General features: G+C 50.4%; 2 protein-coding genes and 2 pseudogenes across 2 annotated transcripts in view; 2 read left to right on the top strand and 2 right to left on the bottom strand.

Annotated features, from left to right (window-relative positions):
• The window catches only part of LOC135404423 (zinc finger protein 501-like), a 127,466-nt gene extending 103,137 nt beyond the window's left edge, over positions 1–24,329 (bottom strand). The window contains exon 1 of the mRNA XM_064639156.1: positions 24,265–24,329. The gene's annotated coding sequence lies outside the window, so the exon portion shown is untranslated. The remainder of the gene's footprint in view (positions 1–24,264) is intronic.
• Positions 3,663–4,685, top strand: LOC135406250 (olfactory receptor 10C1-like; annotated as a pseudogene).
• On the top strand, positions 11,709–14,311 carry LOC135405135 (class II histocompatibility antigen, B-L beta chain-like). The gene is made up of 4 exons (XM_064639843.1): positions 11,709–11,877; positions 12,390–12,569; positions 13,859–13,965; positions 14,065–14,311. The coding sequence occupies exons 1-4, from the start codon at positions 11,793–11,795 to the stop codon at positions 14,071–14,073; spliced, it is 381 nt and encodes a 126-aa protein (XP_064495913.1). The 5' UTR covers positions 11,709–11,792; the 3' UTR covers positions 14,074–14,311.
• On the bottom strand, positions 22,186–23,435 carry LOC135406249 (zinc finger protein 501-like; annotated as a pseudogene).
• Positions 24,330–25,589: the final 1,260 nt, after the last annotated feature.

Here is a 25,589-nt window from a genome sequence, read left to right as displayed (position 1 = left end):
AACCCAGAAATTATTGATTTGTTAACAGAATGGGTGCTTGGCAATGAGTCCCTCTTGCTATCATTCTGTGAGTGGGGTTCATTCCAGGAAAGAATTACCTACTGAACACAGATAATCCTGTATACTCTGCACAGTACCACACAAAACTACTAAACAATGTGGATTGCATCCCAGAAAATTGCATTTTTTCCAGGCATTCTTTAGGAGGAACAGCTTTTTTCAAGAATTAAACATTCCTTGTAATCGATCTTCTATTCCAAAAAACCATTCACTTCATAGGCAGATAAGTCTCCCTTAAAGACAAGTCCTGTGTAGGTGGCAGAGAACAATAAGATGGGGAAGAAGAGACAGAAGAAGGAATAAAATAAAGTAGCTCACCTGCCAATAGGAGAAGGCTGTGGTTAATATTTTTGGAAAAGCCACACTACAAACCTTAAGTATTTCTATCTGTCTATGTCCCCACTGAAAAATAATCTTTTGGATATTGACTGTTAGCAATTGTAGGAGTCAGTTATTTTTTTCTCATTGTTTAGGTGTGACAGAGCCCTCTCTCTGCTTTTCCTGTTAGGTCCTGGAACAAGTTAAAGAAAAACCTATGGAACACTTGCATATCTATTTTAATCTGTTATTTTTTTACCATTCATGGCATTAGACCTGATCCTGCCTAAATTAAGGGATAAAAAATTGGTATGGAAACAAACCACATAGACCAAGCACAGGAAAAAAGCTTTAAAGGTTTTGCAGGAGGAAAGAACTTATGCATTGCTCATGTCTAACTCTGGCTTTATACTCTTTAATTAATGGTATAAGAAAGGTGTCCCCTGAGAGAACACATCATGCCAACTCAGATAGATCCTTCAGATTTCTGAGAAATTTTCCTCTCTGGATATTTCTGTCTTTATTTAGGTGAATCATGCTATGCTTCTGTTTAATTAAACAAAGATATAGCACTTTCTAGTTGTCACTTACTATGTCCAGAAGACACCTGCATCACATTAGGTGGTTCTTCCCTGAAAAATCACTTTCCCTTTGTTGCTTACAGAAGATGATTGTAATGCAGAGGTCACTCTATAATCAATGACTAAAGACAAGAGTGGACAAAGACAGTTCTAAGGCCAGGTGAAATAGGATCAGTTTGGATGGGATATCGACGCTGTCAGTGTGGATATCCGTCAGTAATTCCACTTTTAATCAAATATAAACCCCAGATTTCTCTAACTGGCTGAACTTTGGTCAAAAATTTCTGAACATTACGAGTGGAACTTTTCTGTACTCATTCAAATACACAACATCTATTAAAAAAAATCTAAGTTCATCACCTGGGCCCTGTTTTGATCGGGGGGCTGGGAAGGGGCCAGGAGGAACAGGGGGAGCTGTTCTCCATCATGCGATTTATCTGAAAAGCTACAGCACGTGTCTGTCAGAGTCAGACCTGGGGATAGTCAAATCTCGATGCAGATTTACTCTGATCCAAGTTTAACTGGAGCCTGTTTCAATGATAATGGCTGATTGAAATGACATCCTGCCAATTAACAGGCTAAGTGCACACTGCTTTACCTCTGACTATGGAAGATGGACATTGTCTCTTTGGCATTTAAAGGGACATTGTGCTGAGATAGCCAATGCAGGGTTGCTAATGGATCTAAATAAGAAACCACATCATAAGACCACAACAAATGGCTAAATAAAAAAAAATTAATAAGATATAATAAAAATCAAGATGAGTAACGAACAAATCTTGTCCCTTACAGTCCTGGAAACCCTGCTCTCATGCAGAAGGGAATGAATTTTCCCACGGTGTGCTGCATAGATCCTGTCCATAGAGGTAGCTCTCCCATTTGATCATTCAATCTATTATATAATTCCATCATAATGAAACAACTTTATTCTTAAAGGCTGTTCTCATGAGAACTTGTTTCGCTTCTGGACACAGGCCAGGCCACGCAGGTAGTGGTGTCACCAGTAAGAGTGGAAGCTGCCTGCTTACCATGAGCTGCTGAGTTTAACCTGTGGCCAAGAGATGAGCACAGCCCACACCCGAGTGTCATCCTGGATGTTCAGCACAGCAAAGCTTAGGCCTTTTCAGGTGAACTGCTACATGCATCACTACTCCTAAACACATAATGGTCTCCTGCTCAGGGTCCATATAAGCTGAAGTGATTTTAAATGAAGATCATGGGTCTGTGGACAGAGACTATGGCTGGAGACCATAGGGCAGGGTCGTTAAGGCCTTTTTGTGCACTCATGGTCTTCATATGTTGCTTTGCAATTTATCATCTCCCTGCAGATACCCACAAAGTTGTCCTAAGGTGCAGGTCCTCTAGGTTTAGATGACAAAGTTGATGATAATTCTGTGTCTGCATTCTTGGTTTGGGGGTCTGGATATCTTTTATAGTCAATGGAGAAAAACAGGCACTTCTATGGCTTGTTTCGCCTGATTCTGATATACTGTAAAGATTAAGAGGATCTCTCTCCCCAGAGGCTATAAAGGTCCTCTAGATGACTGACTCTGGCCAAGACCTTTACAAAGTTGACAGTTTTATTGAAGTGATTTGTGATCACTTGTAACTTGCAGCCTTCCATTCCTATCTCAGCAGGATTTACAGTCCCATATGAATGTGGACTGTACCTCTGCTTCACCTTCAAATTTTGTTGAGAAAGCATAAATATGACAAGCTTACGTGACTACTGTCTCACTAATTTGGTGATAATTATGAAGTAATAGTAATTGTTTCAAAGTCAAAGACAACTCTTGATGTTGCATGAGAACATCTAGGTTTATATAGAAGTGTATTCCAAATTATCTAAAACTGGAGAGACCAAAAAGAGTGTCTGTGAATCAACTAATATACATACACCATAGTTAGTAACCAACCTGTGAGTAACAACTATGCTTTATTGCTGTAATCAGCATTAGCAAGTCTCAGTGGACTTCATAAATATATATATAGGATATAGTGCTGGGGAAAAACACCTCTCCTTATTCACTGCAGAATGCTCAGAGTAGAATGTTTTTCTGGAGACCTCATGATTTAGGACTTTTTTCTTCCTCTTTTCCACCACGCTACCCACAAGGTAACTTCAGAATACATGACTGCCGTAAGCTGTGTATGCCACAAGTAAATCCTTGTGCATGCAAAGCCTGTCTCTTGTAAGGGCCCTTTAACCCTTTTCATGCTGTATAGCCTAGCCATGAGTACAGTCACGAGATGCTTTGGACCAATTGACCTTGCATGCATCCCCAGAGTAGATCACTTAAATAACAGTGAAATTATCTTTGTTATATTCAAATGTTGCTACTGATGCTGTTGGAACTTGAACTGATTAGTCCATAAAAAATATTTGCTTTTTTTCCCCCCTTGTTCTGCAGGGTAAAAACTGTAGCTGTGCATTGAAGACACTAGTAAATACGCAAACTTTGAAGGCAGTGCTATGAAAAGAAGCCTCAGTCAAAAATAGAGACAAAAACATTTGCATAAGACCACTTAATCTCTTCAGAAGACCTTCTCAAAATCTTGATAATTTCTAAATTCTACTCATCCTTTTGCCTATTCAGTCAGGCAGTGGTATTTGGATTGCCAATTTGCCTGTCTGTTTACTACGTCATCAACTACTGAGTGCAAAAACGAAGAGAGAATAGTTCTACTAGGTACCAGAGAGGGATGATTCTTGGGAACTTCAGTTAAGTGAGTGAATTCAGACTCCTGGGTTTTTCTGAAATCTCTCATTTGCATCCTTTGCTCTTTGTAGTTTTATTATCTCTTTATATTCTCACCTTGATGGCTAACGCAGTGATAGCTTTGACAATGAATGGTGATAACACCCTTCATTCCCCCATGTATTTCTTCCTCACTCAGCTGTCCTGTTTGGATATCTGCTATTTGTCAGTCATAATACCAAATATTCTTGAGAATCTGATGGTGGGAACAAAAGGTATCTCCAAGGCAAGATGTGCAATGCAAATGTTTTTCTTCCTTTTCTTTGGAGTTGCTGAATGTTTCCTCTTGGCTGCCATGTCACTGGACCGTTACGTGGCAATATGTTGCCCCTTGCATTACACTATTGTCGTGACCAGTAGAGTCTGCAAAAGTCTGGTTGCTGGAACTTACATTTGTGGAACTGCTGTAGGCTTGGTACACACCATCACAACATTCAACTTACCCTTCTGTGGTTTTGCCATCAATCATTTTTTCTGTGAGATTCAACCCCTCTTGGACCTGCTTTGTGGTAACACTTTCCCAAGTGAAATTCAAGTCATTGTGGTGGCTGTCTTTGCTATTTTGTGTCCCTTCTTGTTGATCATTTATTCATATAGTCGCATAATTTCCACAATTCTTCTGATGTCATCAGCTGAAAGCCAGCAGAAAGCATTTTCTACTTGCTCCTCACATCTTTTAGTTGTGATTCTTTTTTATGGTACAGCAAGCTCCACGTATTTGCGGCCAAAATACACCTATTCTGCATCTGTTGATAAATTCCTCTCGCTTTCTTATTCTGTGGTGACTCCTTTATTGAATCCTACCATTTATAGTTTGAGGAATGAGGAGGTGAAAAGAGCCCTGAGAAAAAAATGGAGAAATATTAATTTAGTGTGGAAATGCAACAGAATATTTGCATTGTTTCAGATGGTTGTGGTGGTATTTTTCACTGTAAATTCTTGTTCAGTAAAAGGAATTTCCAGATAATTCCCAAGAACACTTCAGCTTATGGGGAGGAAAGAAAGAGTGGAGATGCTGAACTGTAAGAAAGAGTGTTAGATGCTATGTTAGGATTTTGAAAGGAAACTTCTTCCACATACTGAAGAAATTCTTAAATAAATAAACTTTTTTTCTTTTTCTTTTCCTTGCTATCTGCAGAAAATTGTGTTTTACCTGTTTCTGACTTTTTGAACAAAAGAGTAATGTTCAGGATTCTGATTTTACTGAAAGAGCTGAGAACAATAAATTTTCATGAATTTACATTTATTTCCTAAAAATGTTTAGTAAATTTCTTCGGGAAAAGAAGATATAATTCAAGTTATAATACAGGGCCCAGGAAATTACTGAGCACTGGTTATGAGTTCTGAGACTGTTATCGGAAAAAAAAAGTGTGCAAAATTGCATATCTGCCTCAAAGACTTTTCTTTAATTTTAGAGTCATTGTTATAAATATTTTATACCAAGTCTTGGCTTAATCTTTTTATATATGAAGAGCAGACTGTTTTGTATAGAATTTGTATCAAAACCCATTGTTTCATATATGGTTTTTGCCTTTAATATTTCTATTATAGACTATTATGATATGTTATTAGGACATATTATTATATATTATATATTAACTAGAAAGCTTTGCACTCCATGACTGAAAAGGTAGGATTTGCGTGGCCTAATTTGAGGATATAAAGGTCACTCATTGAAGTCTGGGAGAATAAATCTAATATTTCATTGGAAATGGAGGCAAATAACTTCCTCCAGAAAGAAATATTTCTACATTTCATAAGTATCTCTTTTAGAAGATGAATGATCTTCTGCAACTATGAATTTGGAGACTATAGAGGTGAGATTCACTGGCTTAAGGATGAGCTTTCCATTTCTTCTCATATACCTTAAGTAATCAAAGGCATTTTTCAGATATGACTCAGGATCTATAGGAGACCCAAACCGTTCTGCAGTGATGATCAGAAGATAGCAAGGAAATTCTAAACTGTGTAAAATGTACCCAGGCAGTGTTTTTTATAAACAATGGATTCTTATCATAAATTGAACCTGGAGTCCTGTTCAAATATGCCTAGTGAAGGTAAATGAATTCCACACTGAATACAAAAATCCACAAATTAGAGAAGCCAAATGAACACAATTCATAACAGCAAGAAGAAAGGAAGCTGTCTTCCATATATTTGAAGAGAAGGCAAGTTAGTTGCCTCACCAAAACACCAAACAGCTCTCATAGTTGCTCCCATAGCTGCTGGAGGTCATTTGCAGGCACCAGATTCTTTTTTCCCCACATATTCCATTACTGTGTTGTCAAAAGTCCTGAGATGAATGGAAAGCAAAACTTACTACAGACTAAGAAATCCACCAGCTTGCTTCACCAGCGGCTTCTTTCTTTTAAGGGATACACTTCTACTCTCCAGGCTTTAAATGATTTTGTGACCCTTTTTCAAGATGTGTATCTGGTGCTCCTCAGTCTTTGTTCTGTGAATGTTTTGTGAAGATTGCTTATGAAAGGCAAAATTTAAAAAAAAATAGAAGTATCTTAAAAGTGATGAAGTATTTGAAGCTGCTGAAGTTCCCCTTGAGATACTTGCAGTTCTTCATCCATACTCTTGGGTCACTTAAAAAAGATTCTTCTGTAGCTCTCCAGTTCATCCAAGGGCGTGATATTTGCAATTATAGACGGATTTCTCAGTGTCTAATTTTTTTTATAATGGAGAGGGTGGACTGTTGTTTTAATTGTATCTTTACTTTCACTATAACAAAGGTAAATAGGAGTGATTTAGTGGTAGTCATTAAAGATTGGATAGATAGAGATTTTAAAATAAATTTAGAAATTCTGTTCTTCAGGAACAATTGATTTAATCTTGGACTTATAGTCTATGAATGATGGTTCAATATCTGTCAAGTGATTATAAGCATGGGTTCCTAATAGATTAGATATGACATTTCTGGGAGTTACAATCATTATAAAAGGCTCATATTGTTTTGGAATGGCATTTGTAGAGCAGATGCAATATCTGGACATGTAAAATTACACTGAACATTTTTATTTAGTCATTAGAATATCCAAATATCTACACTTCAAGTTGGTGTCTAAGCTGTCACTGTGGACTATAGATGCCAGATACACTTTTGCAGTAGATTTGGTCACCAGGTTCCACTCATGGATTGATTCATTTTGACTCTGTTGGGAATTCAGACATCCAGCGGGCTTGTACACACCTGCAAATAGACGTCTGTATCTGAAGTCAGGTTACATTCCAAATGATTAGTGTTTATGTGCCCAAAACATCATGAGATAAAGACAAACCACACCCATAAGGCTTGAGATCTCCTTCTCCAGGCTTGACTTGACAGCCTGAAGGGACATTTCTATTAATATGCATCCTAGGAAGTTCTTCCTCATTTTCAGGTGGAATATTCACATTCAGGTGGATTCAATGCATCAGTTTCTGCCTGTTACTCCTTGTCCTATTGCAGGGCACCACTGAGCAGAGCCTGGTCCATCCTCTGACACCCTCCCTGAAGATACTTATATACATAGAGGAGATCCCCTCTCAGTCTTCTTGAGGCTGACCAGACCCAACTCCCTCAGCCGTAGAGAGATGCTCCGGTCCCTTCATCATCTTTGAAGCCCTCCACCGGACAATGACATGATTTGTCATCACATGTATCATGTATGTTACTCCTATGAAGAAATACGTTTGAAACTGTAGACCTCTTAGACTTCTAGGGGTTTAATTGTTAAAGAAAATCTATGGAACTCACAGTTTCCATATAGCAGTGGACCTTACACTTGGTTTTTTGGTGCTTTTTTTAGACTTTTTTAGACCCTATGGTAAGGTAAAGAGATAGAAGGGTATTCATGGACTTGCTTCCTAGTATCAGTACTCCAATTATTATTAAAATATGGGATTTCAGGAGAAAAAGAGTCATGTAAGTAGCTTTAGAAATGCAAGATTTAGACAACTGAAACAATCGTCCTCGACTTCTTAAACAGTCAGTGGAGAGCAATAGGCAATTTTAGAGCAATTGAATTAGAGCGATAGTTTATTGAATTGTTTCAGATGTTTAGTCTGATTAGATTTTTTAGGATGTTGAATTGCACAGTAGTTGTACTTCTTCCCCCCAGTAATTGTAAAGGCCGTCCAGCATGAGTAGTTCAGATGGCCATTTCTACATTATTCCTGTTCCTCTTCTGTTCCTCCTGCCTCACAGTGTAGTCTGTTAATCTCTTTCCACAGCTCCTTCGTCTGATTACTCAACACATCAATTCAAACACACATCCTTCACACAAAGGGGGCCCCTGGTGGTCTAGTGGTTGGGATGAGGCGTTCTCCCCGCCATGGCCCAGGTTCGATTCCCGGTCAGGGAACGCCTCCGGGCAGATGGAGCTCATCAGCCCTGTAAGGCCATCCATCTAAGAGAAGGTCACTCTAAACAAACCTACGTCCTGGGGACCTCACTGCCACCGTCCAAGCTTCGCTCGGCCTCAGCAGATGAACCTTAGTATTAAAGGGTGGGCTCAGTTCAGCGCACGCTGTGTCTCACCTAAAAAATCCACTGCGCAGGCTCGAAGGGTAATGACCTTTCCCTTCACACAAAGGTAACATCAGTCCCAGCCTCGGTGAGAAACACCAGGCACACCTTACAGCCAGGGACCTGGATGCTTCTTCCTCAAGAACTCTGGGTAAAGGCCTCTGATGAGGCAACCAATGACGGTTGCCAGAAAGGGTGTCACTAGTTTCTCTAATCTGTTCATTCATGTGCTCTGAATCCTGTACTTGTAGATACTTCCCCCACAGAAATCCCAGTTGATTAAATTTCTTTCTTGCACCATGCACATTTACAAAATACTGCAACTTCGGCTTAATCAAAATAAATTTTCAACCATGAATCTTCCTACAGACGTATGCATTGAACAGGAGGAAAAGGGTTCCTTTCATATAAAGAAACCCCCAGCTAATAATACAAACTAAAACTCTGTTTAACTTAGAAACAACCCATAAGCATTATTCTGGGACCAGTCTTTAGCTGGTAAAACTACTACAAACATTTGTAGTGTTACTGCACACAATAAGATTTTTAATGTGTCAAGGCCCCATTGACTCTTACTGGACCTGTCCTGACATGAAAGACAGTGCTATGAAGAAACTTACACATTTTTAAGGACTTTGAAATTCAAAATCTTCATAAGATACTGAAAAAATTATGGAGAAGGCTTTTCTGGGAGTTATTAAAAAACACCTGAAGGTAATCAGTCACAGTCAGAAAGATTCATGTGGGGAAAGTCCCACTTGTCAAACTTAATGTTCCTTCACAACAAGGTAACCCATCTAGTTGATGAAGGGAAACCGGCTGATGTAATCTTTTTGCATTTCGCCCAAGCTTTTGACACTGTCTCTCACAGGATCCTTCAGGACAAACTGTCCAGACCACAGCTGGATAAACATATCATGTGATGTGTAAGCAATTGGCTCATGAGTCAGGCACAAAGAGTAAATGGGGTTATAACAGGCTGGCGACTGGTCATAAGTGGGGTTCTGCAGGATTCCATTTTAGGTCCAGTGCTCTTCAACATCTTCATAAACAACTTGGACATAGGAGTCAAAAGGATTCTAAGTAGGTTTGCAGATGATACTAAATTGGGAGGAGCTGTTAACTCTCTCCCCAGAAGGCAGAGAGGCCCTGCAGAGAGACCTGGACAAAACAGAGAGAGGAGCAATCACCAACCATGTGGAGTTCAACAGGGCACCAATTCTACACCTGGGATGGGTTAGGGTTAGGATTAGGGTTAGAGTCAGGGTTAGGATCAGGATGTACGGACAGGCTGGGGAACGAGGTGTTGGAAAGCAGCACAGTGGAAAGGGAGGTCCCGGCTAATGGCAAGTTGAATATGAGTCAGCAGTGCCCTGGTAGCCAGGAGGCCCAACTGTGTCCAGGGGGCATCAGGTCATGCATTGCTGGATGGTCAAGGGAGGGGATTGTCCCGCTCTGCTCTGCGTTGGGGTGGTCTCACCTGGAGTATTGGAGCAGTTTTGGGTGCCACAATATAAGAAGGATCTAAAGCTATTGGAGACACGGCAAAGGAGGGACATGAGAATGGTGACACATGTAGAGGGGAATCCATATGAGGAATGACTGAGGTCACTTGGTCTTTTCAGCCTGGAAGAAACTCAGGGAAGACCTCATTGTGGTCTGCAGCTTCTTCGTGAGGGGCACTGGAGGAGCAGCACTAAATTCTTCTCTCTGGTGACCAGTGACAGAACCGAGGGAATGGCGTGAAGCTGTGTCAGGGGAGGTTTAGGTTGGATATTAAAAAAAGATTCTTCGTCCAGAGGGTGGTCGAGCACTGGAACATGCTCCCCAGGGCAGTGGTCAAAGCACCAAGGCTGTCTGAGCTCAAGAGTTGTTTGAACAACACTCAGACACATGGTATGATTCTTGAGGCTATCCTGTGCAGGGTCAGGAGTTGTACTCGACGATCCTTGTGAATGACTTCAAACTCAGGATATTCTGTGATTGTATGACCTTGAAGACCCTCCTTTGCAAATGCCTTTCTGACAGCCTATTTGCCGAAGTCCTCGCAGAACTGTCTTTCTCTGTCATCAGAGAGACATGTGAGTCAGCCCTGGAAATAACAGGTCTTACAGCAAATATGCTCTGAAACAAGACAATTAGTGTTGTGCTAATAAGCAGACTATTTTGACCTCTAATTGGGACAGATCAGTAACTAATTGTAGCATGTCAGTGTTCAGTCATTGAGATTAAAAATAGCTTGAATTTGCCTCTGTCTTTCAGTTTCTCCAGTTTTTCCCCTGTGGCCTTGCTCACATCCCTTGCTTCCCTCTTCTCAAGACAATGACGTTTCTTTCTAAGATGCTGAATGCATATATCCCAAGGCACTAGAGTTTCAACAAGTTTTAAGCAGGCCTTTGTGTTTAGCTGAGTCCCTCCCAAGGGAGGCACTGGGCTGTAGAGGATTGAGGAGAGGACCAGTGAGCAGCTAGGAAAGTTCTTAATCTCAAGAGTGAGTCTAGTCCCAGAAGTCCTTGTTAGCTCCAGTTACTTGCTCTTAGCTTTTTACCAAAGACAAACATTTCATTGTCTGAGGGAATGGCAAGATCACGTCAATACAAATCTAGATGAAACTGAGAACCCTTCTCTCTCTGGTGCTACACCCTTGTAACATCAGAGGTGGAGAGAGTTAGGATTTTTCAAAAACTTCAGAACAGCTCCAAGTGCTGTCATGACGTTGGATTGGGTTCATGGGGCCAACAGGCAGCTGCATTATTACTGGCTGGTGTAAGTTCTTTAACCAAAGCTATCACATTCCTATTGAATCAGGCTCAAAAGTTCGAAAACACATGCTCCAGTGTAAACTGGAAATACCTCTATTAGAAGAAGCAGGGGAGAATGTCCTCCTGTATCTCCCATGTAAAACAGCAATGAGTGTCCTGGAAACCCTCCAACTAAACCTCCTCTTTCTCACCATAAAGAGGTAGATTAAAAATTATTCCTCTCCTATCAATGTGCTGATTCTCTTTTTTAAACCAGAATGTGAACATAAGGAGAGTGATTTTTTTTTTTATTGCTGAGCAGTGCTTACACAGAGCAAAGACCTTTTCTGCTCCTTGTACCACTCTGCTGGCAAGGGAACCTGGAAGGAAATACAGCTGGGACAGCTGATCCCAGCTGACCCAAGGAATATTCCAAAGTATTGGAAAAGAGAGGACTTAGTCATTCCCAGACCCTAAAACTGCTGGGAAGAGGGGGGTTTGGGCACTCCCAGACATTAAAACTTTGGGAATGGGGGGGTATGAGTCATCTCAGACCCTCAAAATTCTGGGCCCCCCCGAACCCCCCAGCCCCGGGGCTGCCGCGGGGGCCCCCAACGGCCCTCAGCCAATCCCAAAGCGCCCACGCCGCCCACGCCCAATCCCAGCGCGCCGCGCTGATGACTCATCAGTCGCCGGGAAGACGCCTCGAAAAAAGGGCCCCAACTGCGCCCTCAACCAAGCCCAGCGCGCCCCAAACCCCCCAAAACGGCGCCGCCCGGCTGGTTTTGGGGCTGTCAGCAGCTGTCCGGCGCTGGGCATGGAGCGTGTGCGGGGAGCTGGGGCCGTGCTGGCGGTGCTGGTGGTGCTGGGAGCCCCCCCGGCTGCGGGCGAGGAGCTGTCGGGTGAGCGGGGGGGGGCGGGAATGAGGAGAGGGTGTGAAAGGGGGGGAAAGAGGGGAGAAAAGAGGGTGTGGGAGCCCCAGAAGTGAGTGGGAGGGGGTTTGGAAGTGCCGGACTGAGTGGAAAGGGGGTTGGAGCCCCAAAGTGAGGTGGGGGGTTCTGGGGATTGGGGGGACGGTGGGAAAGGGAGGGGGGAAAGGGGTGGTGGGAGAGCAGGCAGAGAGGTGCCCTGGGGGTCCCTCGGTGTTCCTTGAGCCCTGGTGGGGGGTTCAGTTCCTGGGGCTCTGGAGGGGGTTGTATCCGCATTGTGGGGGTCCCCAACCCCCCTGTCCATCCCCGGGGGGCTGATGAGGGGGTTCCCCTCACTCAAGAGCCGGTGCTGGGGCGTCCGTGGGGCGGAGTAGGTTGGGAAAGGGGGATCCGGGGTGGCCCCTTGAGCTCCCACCCTGCTGTGGGGGGCTGGGGGATAATGGGGGGGAAAGGGGCACCCCCTGACCCGTGTCCTGCACACACAGGGGTGTTCCAGTGGATGGGAAAACAGGAGTGTCATTTCATCAACGGCACCGAGCAGGTGAGGTTCCTGGAGAGGCACTTCTACAACCGGGAGCAGCTCCTGCATTTTGACAGCGATGTGGGGGTCCATGTGGAGGACACCCCATTTGGGGAGATCCAGGCCAGAGACTACAACAGCCACCGTGAATATCTGAAGTACAAACGGGGTTAAGTGGACACGTACTGCCGGTACAACTACAAACTTGGTACCCCGTTCAGCGTGGAGAGGAGAGGTGAGCGTGGGGCAGAGCGGGTCCCCTCGGGCCCTGCCCCAGGAATGACCCTGGAGCCCCTCAAACCCTCCCTGGGAATCACCCCAGACCTCTTAGCCCTCCCTGTGCCCGTTCCCGTAGCCTTTTGCCCACTCCGAGTTCCTCTCAGTCCATCCCAGTCTCTCCCAGTGCCCCCCCCGTCTCCGCCCCACTGCGGCCACCGAGCTCACGCCCCTCAGCCAATCCCAGCGTGTCTCTCTGATGACGCTCCAGTTGCCAGGCAGACCCAAAACAAAGACTTCCCTCATCAGGACTTAGCCTCCCAGTCCCGATCGCTTTCTTCCGAGTCCAGACCAGTCATTCCCAGTCCCTCTCACTTAACTCTTAGTCCCTCTCATTCCACTCTCAGACCCTCTCGATCCATTCCCAGTCGTTCTCACTTCACTCCCACATCTCTCAAATCTCTCCCCAGTGCCCCCCCCCAGCCCATCCCCTTCTACACCAGTCTATTCCCAGTCCCTCCCACTGCCATCCCAGTCCCTCCCAGTGCCATCCCAATCCCTACCAACGTCTTCTAAGCTCTCTGCCCTCCCTCCCAGTGCCCCCCAGCTGAGCCCAGTGTCTCCCCCGTCCCTCCCAGTGCCCCCCAGCGTGTCCATCTCGCTGGTGCCGTCGAGCTCCCAGCCCGGCCCCGGCCGCCTGCTCTGCTCCGTGATGGATTTCTACCCTGCGCCGGTGCAGGTGAGGTGGTTCCAGGATGGGCAGGAGCTGCCGGAGCACGTGGTGGCCACCGACGTGGTCCCCAACGGGGACTGGACCTACCAGGTGCTGGTGCTGCTGGAAATCCCCCCCGGCGCGGGGTCACCTACAGCTGCCAGGTGGAGCATGTCAGCCTGGAGCACCCCCTCAGCCGGCACTGGGGTACAGCCCGGCCCCCCCAGCACCGGGGGCACACTGGCAGGAGGGCCGGGGGGGAAGGGGGGCAACTGGGGGCGACTGGGAGGGAGTCTGGTGGGTGCTGGGGGTGATGGGAGGGGGGTTGAAGGGTCCTAAAGGTGCTGAGAGGGGCTTGGTGGGATCACAGAGGGGCTGGGAAGGGCCTGGCAGGAGGTTTGAGGGACCCCCGGGTGGGTTGGGGGAGAGCGGGCCGGGCTCTGTGGGGTGCCGGGGGGTGCGTGGGAGGAGGTTTTGGGGGTGCTGACCCCCCCAGTTCCCCCCAGAGATGCCACCGGACACCGTCCGCAGCAAGATCCTGGTGGGGGTCGGGGGCTTCGTCTTGGGCTTGGTCTTCCTGGCGCTGGGGCTCGGCTTCTACCTGCGGGAGAAGGTAAAGGGGGGTCCCCGGAGGTTGTGTCCCCCTTTCCCAGAGTGTCTGTGCCCCCCCTGTCCCCCCACCCTGCTCTCACCCCCTTTTCTCTCCCCACAGAGCTCCTGAGCTGCCGGCGGCCGCAGCCCCTCCCCGTGGCCTCGGGCCCAGCCGGGACCCCCCAGTCCATCCCCACGCTGAGTTTGGGGGGTCGTGTGTCCCCTCCGTCCCTGCTTTTATTCTGACCCCAGCTGGCTGCTCCCAGTGTTCCCAGTAAAGCCTCCCAGTTCTCCCCAGTCCCTGTTATTGGGGGGCAGTGAGGGCAGGGGGGAGGGGATCCCTGTCATAGCTTTACTTCTAAAAAACCAAGCAGGAATTTTTCTTTCCCCTGCCCCACTGGAAAAGAAAGATGTTGGATGGGGGAGGGGGCTTTGCCTTGGGTGACTCACACCCACAAAAGAACTGGCCCAGCCCACATTGCAGGTTGGGAGCCCTCAGAAGGCTCTGGGGGGGTGGAGTTTTTTGCTTTCTCCTGGGCAAAGGGCAAGACCCTTCCCTTTGGCCTTAACTCAGGCAAGGGGTGTGTTGGAGAGGCTCCGAGGTCCTTTTGTTCTCGGCCTGCTCATCTGGCTGTTTGCTGGTTCCCGTTTGCCTTCGTTTCCTGCGCCCTGTTCTGCCCCCAGCCCGGACCTGCTCGGACTTCATGGGACAGGTTTGACCCCCTGTACCAGGGTGAATTTATGCTGATACTTTTGGTCTGTGTTTGGCCCTGCCATCTGTGAAAGCTTTGCTCTTTCCCTGCCAAGTTATGGGAAAACAAGCCCTGATAAACGGGAAAGTTGTCCTTGAAGAGAGCTTCTTGTATAAACTGTTGTAATTGGCATTCTGTGATTGGCCAGTTGTCCTCCAGTTGTCGCTTGAAGGAGAGATTGAGGAGGATGAGGAGGAAGGCTCGGCCCCAGACTCAATTAAGAAAGACCCCCAAAACACACTGCGCGTGCGTGAGGGGATTTCTGAAGTTCTCACATGTGCACAGAAGAGATGCACTGACATAACCGGGGGTGGGACTGAGGGCCTCGGGCTGGGCAGTGCTGGCCACACCTGGGAGGTTCTGGCCACTCAGTTAATTGTATAAAAAGCAGATAGTGCTTTCTTGGAAGCAGCTAACTTCACACCAAGGACAACGTTGCCTTTGGTGGGGACACCTGCCAGTTTGTGAACTTACTGACTCTCCAAGGATGCAGCTTCTGCTCTGGGTAATTATAGGCCTGCTAGGTTGGTAAGAGAACTTTATGGGCAACAGCTCGGTTGAAATAAGCTGGGGGCTTATTTCTCTCCTCCTTCCTCCCTTTGGGTTTGTTTGTTTTGTTGGCCACCTCTTGGTAATAAATATTGGTTTTTGTTAAGCTTTTAATGGTGTCATGGTTTCGAGTTTCAGTATGGTTTTGAACCCTCCCTAATACAATCAGGAACAGCGTGACCAGCAGGTCCAAGGAAGTGATTCTTCCCCTGGACTCAACGCAGGTGAGGCCACACCTCGAGTGCTGTGTCCAGTTCTGGGCCCTCAGTTCAGGAAGGATATTGAGGTCCTGGAGCAGGTCCAGAGGAGAGCAATGAGGATGGGGAAGGGGCTGGAGCACAAGTCCTGTGAGGAGAGGCTGAGGGAGCTGGGGCTGTTCAGCCTGGAGAAGAGGAGGCTCAGGGGAGACCTCCTCACTCTCTACAACTCCCTGACAGGAGGTTGTAGCCAGGGAGGGGTTGGTCTCTTCTCCCAGGCAGCGATCAGTAAGACAAGAGGGCATGGTCTTAAGCTGTGTCAGGGGAGGTTTAGGTTAGATATTAGAAAGAATTTCTTTCCAGAGAGGGTGGTCAGACATTGGAATGGGCTGCCCAGGGAAGTGGTGCATTCCCAGTCCCTGGAGATTTTTAAAAAGAGACTGCATGTGGCATCAGTGCCATGGCCTAGTAACTGCAGCGGTGTTGGATCAAGGGTTGGACTTGATGATCCCTCTGGGGTCCCTTCCAACTCGCACATTCTTTCATTCTGGGATTCTGTAACACTTTGCCTGCTTTGCTGCTTCTATGAACACGAGTTCCTTATAGAATCAAAGAATCAGCTGGGTTGGAAGGGACCTCCGAGATCATCAAGTCCAACCCTCAGCCCTGCCCAGGCCCATCCCCAAGAGTCACAGCCTGTGCCCCAGAGGATCATCCAAACTCTCCTGGAGCTCTGTCAGCCTTGGTGCTGTGCCCACTGCCCTGGGGAGCCTGTTCAGTGCCAACCACCCTGGGGGGGAAGAACCTCTTTCTAACATCCAACCTGAGCCTGCCCTGACCCAACTCCACGCCATTCCCTGGGGGCTGTCCCTGGTCCCCCCAGAGCAGAGCTCAGGGCCTGCCCCTCCTCTGCCCCTCCTGAGGAAGTTGGAACTGCCATGAGGTCTCCCCTCAGTCTCCTCTTCTCCAGCTGAACACCCCAAGTGCCCTGAGCTGCTCCTCCTAAGGCTTCCCCTGCAGAGCCTTCCCCATCCTGGGGGCCTCCTTTGGACACTCTCTACTGGCTCCATCTCTTCCTTCCATTGTGTCCCCCCAGAGTGCCCCACTATTGAGGTGAGGCCGCCCCAGGGCAGAGCAGAGCGGGACAATCCCCTCCCTGGCCCGGCCATGCTGGGCCTGATGCCCCCAGGACAGGGTTGTCCCTCCTGGCTGCCAGGGCACTGCTGACTCCTGGCCAAGTGGGCACCCCCCAGGACCCCCAGGGCCCTTTCCCAGCACTTCTCTCCAGCCTCTCATTCCCACTCTGTCCCCACATCAGGGGTTGCCCCAACCCAGGGGCAGAATCTGGCACTGCCCCTTGTTGAACTTCCATGGGTGGTGATTCCCAGCCCTGGCATCTGTCCAGGTCTCTCTGCAGGGCCTCCCTGCCCTCCAGGGACTCAGCAGCTCCTCCCAGGTTGGGGTCATCTGCAAACTTGCTCCGTGTCCCTTCCAGTGCTGCGCCCGTCATGGATGGAGATGTTGGAGAGCACAGGGTCCAGATGGAGCCCTGGGGAACCCCCCTAGTGACCCCCATCTGATGTCCCCCCAGTCACTGCCACCCTCTGTGCCCGACCCGGGAGCCCATTGCTCGCCCAGCACAGGGTGTGTTTATCCAGCTCTGGGCTGGACACTTTGTCCAGAGGGATCTGGGCACGGACACTATGGGAAGCTTCACTGAAACCCAAAAAGGTCCCATCAACTGCCTTCCCTTGATCAGCCAGGGGGTGACGTTGTCATAAAGTAACTCAGGTTTGATCAGCAGGTCTTTCCTCTGGGGAAGCCGTGCTGGCTGTGATACCCCACAGCAGGGTGGGAGCTCAGGGGTCACCCCAGAGCCCCTTTTCCCACCTTTTCCCCCGTGACCACTGCAGCACCGGCTGTTGGGTGGAGGGGAACCCCCCGTCAGCCCCCCAGGGATGGAAAGAGGGGTTGAGGACCCCCCCAGTGCAGATTCAACCCCTTCCAGGGCCCCAGGGAACTGCTCCAGGGCTCAAATGATGGGGACACTAAGGGACCCCCATGGGACTCCTCTTCCTGCTGTCCCACCCCCCCTTTTCTGCCCCTCTCCCACCCCTTTCCTATGGTCCCCACAACCCCCTACATCCCCCCTGCACTCAGTTTGGGGCTCCCACCCCCCTCGCAATAACTTTGGAGTCCCAACACCCCTCACACTCAGTTTTGGGGGTCTCAGCCCAACACTTTTCCCTTCTCTCCCACCCCTTTCCTATTGTCCCACTAAACCACAGCTTCCCTGTGCTCCCTTTGGGGGTCCCACCCCTTTGGCCCCTCAGCTGAAGGGGTCCCACCCCCCCTTTTTCCCACCTTTTCTCCCCTTTCCTGCTCCCTTTCCCCCATCCCCCCTGTGGCAGGGGGAGTTCAAGGCTTAGACAAAGTTGATTGGAGAAGTCCTGCCCTGGAGTCCCGAGGTGCAGAAGGGACTCCCTGGCTTTCTAAACTCCTGCTCCCAGAGGAGCCTGGGGGCAGCTGGATCCAATCTCAGCCTTGGGCTATGCCAATGCTTTGAATTTAAGGAATTATAGAGATGGGATTGAACCAGTTTTGTCCCACAGGTTTTAATGATGGAAAAGCAAATATATTTATATCAATGAACTACTTATTCTTAATAATGATCAGACAAAAGGACTAAACCAGAATTATTTCCTACACAACATAAACACTAAAACTATCAGTAATACAGGATAAGATAGGACAGGGCACTACACTAAAGCAATTGTTGAAGCAATTCTACGAAAGCTGGCAAACAAGCAATAATTCTTAATTAGAGATGGATGGAACTCCCCCAGAGCAGCGCTCGTGGGGAGATCTCTGCTCTCAACCTCCAGCAGTGACCTTGGGGGGGTCCCCAGCCAAGGCAGGAATCTCCACACCCCCCCCAAGAAGGGTTCTGTTGGAAGAACCTGCCCCTGGGAAAAGGGAACTGGCCATTTCTGGTAGAAACCCATGGACTGACAGTCCTTGGACTCCAGGGGTTCCCTCACCATCAGGGGCTTCATTTGGGGTCAAACCAGTCTGGGGTCCAACATCTCCTGCCTTGTCCCGGCCCCCTCTCAGCTCAGCACTGACCCCTTTGCAAATGGGGCATTGTCTTGGGGCCATTGCAGGGGGATGTCCTGCCCCAGTGTCCCAGTGTTCCTTTAATTGCCAGAGGCCCTGCAGTGTCCCAGTGGCCCCTTGATTCCATGACCTTCGGAAACACCTCAGGCTTCCTTTGGTTCCATGAGGCCCCCCTGTCACAAAGGCCCCTGGATTCCATGAATTCCGCAGTGTCACAAGGTTCCTTTTTTTCCATAGGGCCCTGCAGTGTCCCAATTCTGCCTTGATTGCAGGAGTATCCAAATTCTCCCAGGGTTCCTTTGGTTTCAGGAGGTCCCGCAGTGTCCCAGCGGCCCCTTCATTCCAGGCAGGCCCAGGGAGACGAAGGCAAAGACGGAGCCCCGACCCCCGTCAGCATCTTGGGGGGGCGGGGGGGCAGGACCCGGGAAACGGCGGCGGCTGCTGGGAAGGGACTGGGATGGACTGGGATGGACTGGGATGGATTGGGACTGACTGGGATGGACTGGGACGGACTGGGACAGACTGGGATGGACTGGGATGGACAGGGATGGACTGGGGTGGACTGGGGTGGACTGGGATGGACCGGGATGGATTGGGACTGAATGGGATGGACTAGGATGGACTGGGATGGACTGGGACAGACTGGGATGGACTGGGAAGGACTCGAGTAGACTGGGATAGACCGGAATGGACTGGAATGGACTGGGATGGACTGGGATGGACTGGGATGGTCCGGGACACTAGGATACACTGGGACCAGGACCGGGACCCAGCAGGACCCCCTGGGAGCAGGATCTTAGCACACTGGGACCCTCCAGGACCAGAACTGGGGCAACAGGGATCATACTGGGAGCAACTGGGACCACACTGAGGGCTACTGGGAGCAACTGGAGGCCATATAGGACATAGTGGGAGTGCCTTGGAGTCACTGGGATCATACTGGTGGAAACTGGAATGTTACTGGGGCATCTGGGAGTGACTGGGAAGGACTATGAGCATGCTGAGGGCTCTACTGGGATATACTGGGAGTGTCTGCAACCATGGTGGGGGTGACTGGGACCATACTGGGAGTAACTGGGACTACGTGAAGGGGAATTAGGACCAGGCTGGGGGCAACTGGAAGGAACTGTGAGTGACTGGATCTACAAGAGAAGCAACTGGGATTGAGTGGGACTGTCAGGAGGGAAGACCAGGATCATACTTGGAGTGACTGGATCTGTGCTAGGGGCAACTGGGAGCAACTGGGACCATACTGGGATCACAGTGGGAGCAGCTTGGCCCATGCTGGGAGCAACTGAGACCACACTGAGGGTGACTGGGGTCATACTGGGATCATACCAGGAGTGAGTGGGATCATGCAGGAGGTGATTGGGATCATCCTGGGAGCAACTGGGAGTGCACTGGGGATGACTGGAAGTGGCTGTGAGCAACTGGGATCATGCTGGAAGCTTCTGGGGGCAACTGGGAATGAGTGGGACCACATGGAGGAAACTGGGAGCAACTGGGAGAGACCAGGAGTGACTGGGATCATCCTGGGACTGACTGGGAGCTGAATCCGAAAAATCGGTCCATGAAACTGCTCAGAGACTTTTTTATCTTTAAGCAGCAAGGTATTTGTTTATTCAACGTTGGGAGCAAGCCAGCTCGCGCTGGACAAACTTGCTCCAAGGCTTCACACAAAATCAGCATTTTTATACAATCTTCAGCTGTGATTAAATGCATATTCAAGTGATTCCAACATCTATCTCTGCATATTAAGAATAGGCGGAGTATAGGTGGAGCTCAGGCGGGGCTTGGGGCGGTGCTTCTCTTGGCCCTCAATCCTGAGGGGACTTCCACTCTTCCTCCATGGCTCTGGGGGCTTCAACTCATCTTCCTCAGCTTGACCTTCCTTCTCTTCCATTGTTCTTGACCCGCTCACTGAAGCTTGGAAAAAGCCCTGGCTCCCGGCCTATTCCTCCTCTTCCAATGTCTCCCTGATCCTGCTGTCTCTCTAATTTATCCCCTCTAGGCCTAGGACATGTTCCTGTACTATTCTCTGAAGCTTTGCTCCAGTCAGTAGAACAGAACGAGCGCAGATGGTCTTGGATGTTGGGAGCTTGTTAGCAGGCCCAAATTTCTTAGTGAACTCTTTTGGGCCTGGCCTCCTGTTTCACCAGGGACACAGCCCGGGCCCGGGTGTTCCCATTCCCATTCCACGGGTTTGCATTCCTGTTCCAGGTGTTCCCATCCCATTCTAGTTGTTCCCATTCCCATTCCAGGTGTCCCCATTCCCATTCCAGGAGTTCCCATTCCCATTCCAGGAGTTCCCATTCCACGTGAACCAATTTCCTTTGCAGGTGTTCCATCCCATTCTAGGTGTCCCCATTCCCATTCCTATTGTCCCTCCTCCCATTCCTGGTGTTCCCATGCCACTTCTGTTTTCCCCATTCCCAGTTCTTGGTGTTCCCATTCCCATTCCAGGTGTCTCCATTCCCATTCCTATTGTCCCTCCTCCCATTCCAGGTGTTCCCATCCCACCTCTGTTTTCCCTATTCCCATTCCAGGTGCCCCCATTCCAATCCCAGATGTTCCCATTCCCATTCCTGGTGTCCCCAACCTGCTCCCAATGTTCCCATTCGCAATGTTCCCATTCCCAGCCCAGGTGACCCCATTCCCATTCCTGATGTCCCCATTCCCATTCCAGGTGTCCCCATTCCCATTCCAGGTGTTCCCATTCCAGGTGTCTCCATTTCAATTCCAGGTGTTCCCATTTCCATTCCTGGTGTCCCCATTCCCATTTCAGGTGTTCCCATTCCCATTCCAGGTGTTCCCATTCCAGGTGTCTCCATTCCAATTCCAGGTGTTCCCATTTCCATTCCTGGTGTCCCCATTTCCATTCCAGGTGTCCCCATTCCAGGTGTTCCCATTCCAGGTGTCTCCATTTCAATTCCGGGTGTTCCCATTGCAGGTGTCTCCTTTCCAGTTCCAGGTGTTCCCATTCCTGGTGTCTCCATTTCAATTCCAGGTGTTCCCATTTCCATTCCTGGTGTCCCCATTTCCATTCCGGGTGTCCCCATTTCCATTCCGGGTGTCCCCATTTCCATTCCAGGTGTCCCCATTCCCATTCCAGGTGTTCCCATTCCAGGTGTCTCCATTTCAATTCCAGGGGTTCCCATTTCCATTCCCGGTGTCCCCATTTCCATTCCAGGTGTTCCCATTCCCATTCCAGGTGTTCCCTCCCCATTCCACGTGTCCCCATTCCCATTCCTTCTGCCCCCATTCCCATTCCTAGTGTCCCCAGTCTGTTCCCAATGTCCCCATTCCCATTCCAGGTCTTCCCATTTCCATTCCTGTTGTTCCCATCCCATTGCTATTGTCCCCATCCCATTCTTTATGTCCCCATTCCCATTCCAGGCATTCTCATTCCCTTTCCAGGTGTTCCATCCCATTCCAGGTGTCACCGCTGACATTTCCCCTGCTGGTTTACCATTAAACCAGCACACCAGGTCTGTGCCCAACGGGGGTCCCTGTGGATCATCCAACGCGGGTCCTCCGATGGCTGATGGAGTTGGAGCAGCGGCCGAAGCTCTTCCCGCAGTCGGGGCACTCGGGGCTTCTCTTACCGGTGGGTCCGTTGGTGGGAGGTCAAGGAAGAGCTCTGCGTGAAGCTCTTCCCACAATCTCGACAGTTGTAGGGCCTTTCCCTGATGTGGAGGCGACGGTGGGTGTAGAGGGTGGAGCTGTCCCACATTCCCTACATGTGTAGGGCTGTTCCTCAGTGTGGATGTGCTGGTGGCTGAGCAGCTTGGTGCTTGTGCTGAAGCTCTTCCCACATTCCAAGCACTTGTAGGGCCATTCCCCGGTGTGGATGCAACGGTGTTTGCAAAGGCTGGAGCTGTCCCTGAAGCTCTTCCCACACTCTGCACACGTGTAGGGCCTTTCCCACTGTGGATCATCTGGTGTCGGAGCAGGTCGGAGATCTGAGTGAAGCTCTTCCCACATTCCTCACACCTGTAGGGCCTTTCCCCACTGTGGATCATCTGGTGTCGGAGCAGGTGGGAGATCTGCCTGAAGCTCTTCCCACACTCCCCACACGTGTAGGGCTGTTCCCCACTGTGGATGAGACGGTGGTTGCGGAGGGTGGAGCTGTCACTGAAGCTCTTCCCACACTCCCCACACGTATAGGGCCGTTCCCCACTGTGGATGCGTCGATGATTGTGGAGGGTGCAGCTCTTCCTGAAGCTCTTCCCACACTCCCCACACATGTAGGGCCATTCCCCACTGTGGATGAGACGGTGGTTGCGGAGGGTGGAGTGGTCACTGAAGCTCTTCCCACATTCCCCACATGTGTAGGGCTGTTCCCCACTGTGGATGCGATGGTGGGTGCGCAGGGTGGAGCTGTCACTGAAGCTCTTCCCACATTCCTCACACATATAGGGCCTTGCCCCACTGTGGATGCGATGGTGGTTGCGGAGGGTGGAGCTGTCACTGAAGCTCTTCCCACACTCCCCACATGTGTAGGGCCGTTCCCCAGTGTGGATGTGCTGGTGCCTCTGGAGGTTGGTTCTCTTGCTGAAGCTCTTCCCACATTCCAAACACCTGAAGGGCTTTTCCCTGCTGGGAGGCTGCTCAGGGACCACCAGCTCGCAGCTCCGCCTCAAGCTCCGGCCGCCTTCCCGGCACACGCTGGCTCTTTCCTCCTCACAGCCCCCTGGGCTGGCTTTGGAGCCCCTCCTGCGGGGGCATCTCCGGCCCTTTTCCTCCCCGCTGCCTTCCTGCGCCGGGGAGCCCTTCAAAACGGCCTCTCCCACCAGGCTCTGCTGCCGGGATTTGTCCTCCGCGCTCTCCGGCCTCACCTCGGGGCCTGGGGCAGGAAGCAACAAGGACACACAGGGGATTTACCTCCGGCCCACAGGGAAGCCCAAGGACATCCCCCCAACTCCAGCCCCGGCAGGACGGCCACAAAAGACCGACCCAAAGGGGCACTGACTTCCTCCTCACCTGCCTGGGGAGCCCGCGGCATCTTCCTCTTCCTCGCAGCCTCCTCCTCCATCCCACCAAACATTAGGAAGCAGAAATCCTGATGGGGGGGAAAAACAAGGTGTGAGCGCGTTGCCTTGGGGGTTCCTCCTGCCCAAGTCCAGCTCTAGGACTCACCGGGCAACTTGTGCCCATAAAAACCCCCAAAACAACAACATTCAGCCCAAAATCCCCTCCCAGGAGTTCCCCCTCTCTGCTCTGTGGGGTTAGGGGGGTCCCCCCTGTCTGGCCTGATGGCACTTCTGCCTGCATTAGGGGTCCCCCTTCTCCCGGCTGCCGGGGGTCCCGCGGCTCCGGGGGGTTCCCACTCGCCGGGGTCCCCTTTAGTGTTGCCAGGGGGGTCCCAGGGCTCACTTCTCCCCACTCTGCCTCCCGGGGCCGGCCGGCCCTCCTCTCTCGCCTCCCACCCTCGCAAACCTCTTGGCTCTCTCGGCTCCCACCCCGCCTCAAGGCCCCTCCTCCTCTCCACACTCCAAGGCCTTCCCCCTCTCCGGGACCCCCGCTTAAGGGGCCCGGCGCTCCCTCTCTGCTCCACCCCCTCCAGCATTCCGGGGGTCCCCCAGCTCCGGGATCGCCCCTCTCCGCTCTCCCCACTCCGTGGCTACCGGGGTTCCCCCCCGGCTCTCACAGGGAGCCCCCAAACCGCTCTCGCCCCCCCCGCCATTGCCGAGCGACCGCCAGGACCTTTGGGCTGCTCTTCTTTGTGCTCCCGCTCGGCTCCTCCCTCGGCTGGGCCGCTGCTTTTGGCGGGTTTCCTCCTCCGGGATCCGCCCCCTGCAGCCCTTCCCCCCCTGGCCCAGCCTCCTTGACCCCTTGGGCCCCCCTTGGGCCCCCCTTGGACCCCCCTTGCCCAATAAGTCTGATTATACAGACAAGCAATTGGTTTTTATCCACAAAACCCAAATGTAGAACCCAGCACCCTGGGCCATGAACAAAGTGATGTTCCTTGGCCCACCCCCCCCGAGTCCAAAATAAAGGGAGAGGGGAAAAAAACCTGTTGGTGGGAGAACTGTTGCAGTCTGGTCAAAAGTGGGGATTGCAGTCCAGTTGAGGGTGGTGGTCTCAGGCTGGTTGAGAGCAGTGAGCTGCAGTCCTCCTCTGGATCCCACGAGTGGGAAAAAGGTTCTGAAACTCCAGGTTTATATATTCTCCAGTTCAGGCAGGAATGCCCAGTCCTCCCCTCAGAGCGGGAATTCCATAAAAGGATGCTTAGTTCTTCCCTCAGAGTGGGGAATTCCATAAAAGGCTATGAGGATGCTCAGTCCATAAAAGGATATGAGGATGCTCAGTCCATAAAAGGCTATGAGGGTGCTCAGGACATCCCCCCCCCCCTCGCAGGCCTCTCCTGACAACAGTTCCTGGGAAAATGGTATGGAAGGCCATAGAATCCACAGTTTTGGGCTACACCCATCCAGTGAGGAATCGGTCCCAGCTGTTCTAACTAGGACACTGTGTCCGTCATCGCTGCCATCATCATCATCATCGGCCTTGGGAGTCGGTGTCTGGAAGCTCCGATCCGGTACCTCCCGGGATGGGGGTCGGGAAGGGGCACGGATCCGCCCGGCAGCATTCCAGGGATCCTGTGCCATGGGTGCTGATCCCGCTTTCTTTCCATGGGGAAGAGGGAGGGGAATGGATACGACCCCGTGCCCACCAGTGAGTCCCAGCAGCGTGTGTGGATCCAGATCCTCTGGGCAGGAATCCCAGGATGGATGCCGGGATTCCAAAGGGGAATTGGGGCCTAATGGCTGGAGCGGGATTGGAAGGGGATTCCAGCTCAGGGCAGGATTCCAGAGTGGGCTCAGATGGATTTGTGGACTGGGATCAGGGCTGGATTCTGGGGTGGGATTGGCGTGGGATGGATGGAGTGGGTTTGGCGTGGGATGGATGGAGTGGGATTGGGTGGGAGGGACAGAGGGAGGGAGTCCAGAGCAGTTCCTACTCTCCCTGGGCTCCACAGCCGGCTCCATCCCCTGGGATGGGAACAGGGACAGGGTGACTCCTTTCCC

This window comes from Pseudopipra pipra, chromosome W (genome assembly GCF_036250125.1).
Source record: "Pseudopipra pipra isolate bDixPip1 chromosome W, bDixPip1.hap1, whole genome shotgun sequence".
NCBI lineage: Eukaryota > Metazoa > Chordata > Aves > Passeriformes > Pipridae > Pseudopipra > Pseudopipra pipra.
Note: the sequence above shows the minus strand (reverse complement) of the source record. Positions and strands in the feature narration are given on the sequence as shown.

Bases quoted from the DNA above. Each gene is read 5' to 3' on its own strand.
- LOC135405135 (XM_064639843.1), top strand. From the start codon at position 11,793: ATGGAGCGTGTGCGGGGAGCTGGGGCCGTGCTGGCGGTGCTGGTGGTG. The intron at 11,878-12,389 runs GTGAGCGGGGGG...CTGCACACACAG, and splicing joins TGCGGGCGAGGAGCTGTCGG to GGGTGTTCCAGTGGATGGGA. The intron at 12,570-13,858 runs GTGAATATCTGA...AGTTCCCCCCAG, and splicing joins CAGAGACTACAACAGCCACC to AGATGCCACCGGACACCGTC.